Genomic DNA, 4792 nt, shown 5'->3' on the forward strand with positions numbered 1-4792 from the left:
TCACGCTGGTACACATTGAAACGCAAGTTCTAGCACGCCCAATTTCGGAAGTTGGTGGGGTAACCGCAAACTCAAAATCTTGTTTGTTTTGTTAGTGACTGTAATCAAGGAGAAAATAGAGTGCATATATACCTCCCAGTGTTTGTTTCTCTCCTCGTCCGATTCCTTTGGACGGCCCATGTACATGATCATCCGGACAAGGACAAGATACGCGGTCGAGAGCGCACTGTCAGGGTCTGGCGGTGGTAACCAAAACTTTGGATTGTGCGACATGTTTTCAAACGATTCAAGGCTCAGGAAATCGAATTTATCTGGAGGCGTTCCTTGTTCATCGGGAAACTGGTATCTGGACATGAATCTCTCGCTGACCGGGGCTGGCGCGCGTTTCGCAGGACACGCTTCGGCCTATACAAAATTAGCTTCACCTTCAAAAGATGATAAGGAGACGTTATACCTTGAAACGCCCTTGCCCTCGTCCTGAGCCAACAATTGAAATATTCCTTGGTGTCCCAATCGCCGGCCTCAAACCTGGTACTGACGGTCTCAAAATGTGTCTCAATGACAGGCGCAACATGTCGGTTGAATTCTGATAAGTAAAGTTTCACTTGCGCTTGAAAGGACAGATGATGACGGCAGTGGAGAGAGAGACCTTAGACTCGACGTGACATGAAGTAAATCAAGTAATTCTAGCCAAGTTTTCGAGGACTCGATCAGTGACCGACATACCCTTGGCTGATGTATTGAGCGGGCTCGCAACTTGCTCAAGTTGCGGACACCTTACAATTGTGGTCGACGCCCTGGATGAATGTCAGGACAGGGAAAGCATCCTCCGCTTGCTCCATCAGCTTCCATCATCCATCCACCTCTTTATATCCAGTAGGGATGAAGATGACATCAGGCGCAGCTTTCGATCCCACTCCGCACTTCGAGAACAGAGGATCAGTTCAGACGACATTGAACACGACATCAGGAGTTACCTTGTCAAGACGTTTGATAATCATCTTGAGAAGAACCCGAATTTTGTACGAGATCGCACCTTACGGGAGGAGATCATCAAAACTCTCGTCGAAAATGCTAAGGGAATGTAAGCTACAGTCCATGAAAATATGAGCACTGATTGACCTCATTTTTTTCGACTGATATGCAGGTTTCTTTGGGTATCCTTTCAGGTTATGACCATATTGGCGTGCGAGACAAATCACGAGATCCGAAATGCACTCCAGAGCTTACCAAAAGGGATTGTAGAAACTTTCATACGTTTCCTCAAACGGATCGACGAACGTCCTGAGCCTTCAAGGACTCGCCTTCGACGTACTCATCGTTTGGTGGTCTGTTTCGAATATATTAGAATCGACTTCCTCAGCCAATTACTCAACATCGCGGAAATGGGTGATGATTGGGACCCAGATAAAACTATCAATGATCCTTCAAAACTGATATCCGGCTGTGGTCACCTGCTCAGCACAACCATTTCTGGGGGAAATCAATTCGTCGCTCTTACACACCAGACTGTTCAACAATTTCTCACGTCTGACCCAAATTCTCTCGATACCACAACTCTCCCCCAGTATCATTGCTACCCACTTTGTGATGCGTTCATGGAAAGTGCACGAATTTTTCTCAAAAGACATCAGATACGGGGTTGCCCATACCTTCCTACAACGTGGAGAGGGGAATGCGAATTGGTCAATCGTTGGAGAAGCAATTCGGTTCTTGAAACAAGTTCCTCAGATTTTCTGTCCACGGTGTTCAACGCCCCACTGAAGGAGAATGCACGACCTGGGCCCTCACTTGTGTTTCCGAATGCGACAGATGTCATAGCCATAAACTGCCGCTTCATCGACGTTGAGGACGAGTTTTACATTTTGACCTCTTCACAACCAGCCGAATTCTCGAGGGGTCCATATGTCTTGGAAGATGTCTTTCCGCGACTTACCCATTTCGAAAGCACTGAGTCTGAATTTTGGAGTACTCCATCTGCAGTCCATTTACTGCATGACCGACGAGCCACTACCAAGCCTGTGGGGTACCCCTTTCAAACGAGCGCAACCCACGTTATTGTAAAGGATATCGACTTCATTCATGCAACAAACAGCAATTGGACTATTCGCCCCGGTGTCGAAACCATTCCAGGGGTAGTGACCCTACCTGAACCCCAGACGATCTACTTCTTCGCAAGCTTTATCAATCGCAATGTCGAAATCTGGTCGTCTGACTGCGCGTTTAATGAGGTAACTGGTCAACTTACTTCTGTTGGAGAACCCGATTGGAAAAGAATTTTTCCGAAATTACCTCCCCCTCAAGAACTTGCACGAGATCCTGATGAGTGTTCAACAGGAACAAGCATCAGCGAGGATTCAGTAGATTAGTTGAACGTTGAAGCTTTGAAGTCGCGTCGCGCTGATTTGGCTGTGCACGTGCACCGTAGATTTCCTTTTTAGCTCACCCGGACTTAATACAAAGTTCATCTATCCCCGACTCTGGAACAGAGGAGGTGCTACAATTTCTGTATTCGGACGCTGCCATGTATGGTAGATGGTTCCAACGCCCCTGTACTTTGAATTTTCGACGTTTACAACATCTTCCCCTCCCACAACATTGTGTGCAGCATCATTTGTCGGAAAAATCCGTGGAGCCTTATAATGTAAATAATGTGAATAATGACCAGGCCGGATTACAATGCATTGCGACCGGAGAGAAATAACTTATAATAGGAAGGTCAACCCTTACAAGTTGCTCACAGGTTGTAAGTTGAAATATATTATAAGACAAGTGGCTACTATGAGCTAGATGAAAACTTTTAATGTGCTTAACCTTACAAAGGGTTTTACTGTACAATTATGACCATGTCTTCACTTCATGCATCACAAAGGGGTTTGAATGAAGAGAAGTGGGTGTGATGTCACACATCACACCAAGTTTTGAAGAGAAAATTTCCAAACTAAAATAGTCTTTTTTTTTCAGACCTGCGGTGCCATGTACTTTAAACATCATATTTTGAACTATGTCTACTTGAGGAACACATCCTTGCCTTTGTGTCAAAAAATTGACCAGTTACAAGGCCAAGTCACCACATAGATATATGGTAAATGAAGAGCAAAACCCTTCACCACACATCACACAGGACATTGAAGTAACGAAGAGATGGTTAAAAGGTGTCACGCCCCAAGGGGCATGAAGACTTGGTTGTAATAGTACAGTATGTGCATTCATTGGATTGTAGTTGAACCACTGTTTCTTATAGACCTGTTAATGATAATTAGTACTTTGTTTTTTGCAGGAATTGAACTCTTCACCTAGTGCTTATCTTTGGTTATCTTTACTAGCCTTTCTATAGTTTCCACTAGGTTACAGGGGCTTATTTAGACAGCATATTGAGCTCCATATGAGGGCCTTTGTGCTGCTCCCTGTCCTTAAGGAAATGCAACAGCAAATCTTACAGTTGTCCTTCACAGGACATCTTACTGTAATTTTTACAAGTCAATATGCATGACAGCATATACCAATGACCAAAGCATCAAATTGAGCAGCTATCTAAGTGATCTACACCGAATAAACAGCTATGAAAATGATGAAGGACATGGAACCAGCATTGAACAGTGATAGGTAGCCACTTCATATGTAATTGATGCCCACCAATATAGACTAATTTGGATGTGTGTTTATCAACAAGAAATTAGGACTACTTTGCATTTGCCTTTGCCCTTGCATCATTAATGCGTGTCTGACAATGAGGCGCTACAACAGCCAGTTTGGAATCAGCCACCACAGGGCCTTCTTTGCACATGTGCTGTGGGTAGGTTTGACTGAGGGTGGGGGTGCAGAGTTGATGAGGGTGGATATAGGAATGGGTAACAATGGTGCAGGGCATACAGTGGCCTCCTGTGTGGCTGCACTCACTGATTTGCCAATAGATTTATCAGTGCCAAGTTCAATGCTACCAGTGGTTGGTGTTTTTGAGTTTTTCATGTGCTTAGATTGGCCATGAGCACGTTTTGGGGCATGTGGCAGTGCATTAGGATCAGGCATATCAGAAACCATGGGCGGCATTGAGAGGTCTTAGCAGTGCCCCCCCTATTCCTGCAGGAATCCGGTCATTCCGGTGGAATTCCGGTGGATTCCGGTGGAATGGAATTTAGCAGAAGGCCCTGCTAAATTGTTTATTCCGGTGTTTTCCATTCCGGTGGAATTCCGGTGGATTCCGGAATGTACACCGGAATGTTCCCCGGAATGGTCTTCCCCGGAATGGGCAGGAATGGTGTTCCCCGGAGTGGGCAGGAATGGGATTCCAGTCCAATCTGTTTATTTTATTTATTTATTACTGTATTATAGTTTATTTATTTTCAATGGATCACAAACAATGTTTGTTTGGTGAACATGCTCACCAAACATGGCCACTCTCTTCTTCCACCACCACCACCATGCTCGTCACCGCCGCCAACGCCACGCCATCACCGTCACCCATAGCCACCACCGCCAACATCGCTCCTCGATCACCCATGGCCACCACGACCACCAACATCAACCACAACACCCTTCAACAACAACGCGGCGACGCCACGTCACGAAACAACGAGCGCCGTAACCCACGAAAACACCCAACGCCCACGAAAACAACGCCCCCGGACACAAAACGACACCCGACGGGCACAAAACGACGCCCACCGCCCATGTACACCGCCAGCGCCCACGAAAACCATACCCCGCCCACGAAAACATCCCACCACCCACCGAAAAACACGAGCGCCCACCGAAAAACACGAGCGCCCACCGAAAAACACGCGCCGCCCAC

The 4792-nt window shown here is 46.2% G+C and overlaps 2 protein-coding genes across 2 annotated transcripts; one reads left to right on the forward strand and one right to left on the reverse strand.

Annotated features, from left to right (window-relative positions):
* LACBIDRAFT_304041 (uncharacterized protein) lies at positions 1 to 574 on the reverse strand (the record flags this gene model as incomplete). The annotated part of the gene is made up of 3 exons (XM_001884586.1): positions 1 to 78; positions 133 to 405; positions 455 to 574. The coding sequence occupies 3 exons, from the start codon at positions 572 to 574 to the stop codon at positions 1 to 3; spliced, it is 471 nt and encodes a 156-aa protein (XP_001884621.1).
* On the forward strand, positions 549 to 2369 carry LACBIDRAFT_330290 (uncharacterized protein; the record flags this gene model as incomplete). Its single annotated transcript, XM_001884495.1, has 3 exons — positions 549 to 574; positions 881 to 1084; positions 1364 to 2369. 3 exons carry the CDS (start codon positions 549 to 551, stop codon positions 2367 to 2369), a joined length of 1236 nt encoding a protein of 411 aa, XP_001884530.1.
* Positions 2370 to 4792: the final 2423 nt, after the last annotated feature.

This window comes from Laccaria bicolor, genomic scaffold, assembly GCF_000143565.1.
Source record: "Laccaria bicolor S238N-H82 LACBIscaffold_26 genomic scaffold, whole genome shotgun sequence".
NCBI classification, from domain to species: Eukaryota; Fungi; Basidiomycota; class Agaricomycetes; order Agaricales; family Hydnangiaceae; genus Laccaria; species Laccaria bicolor.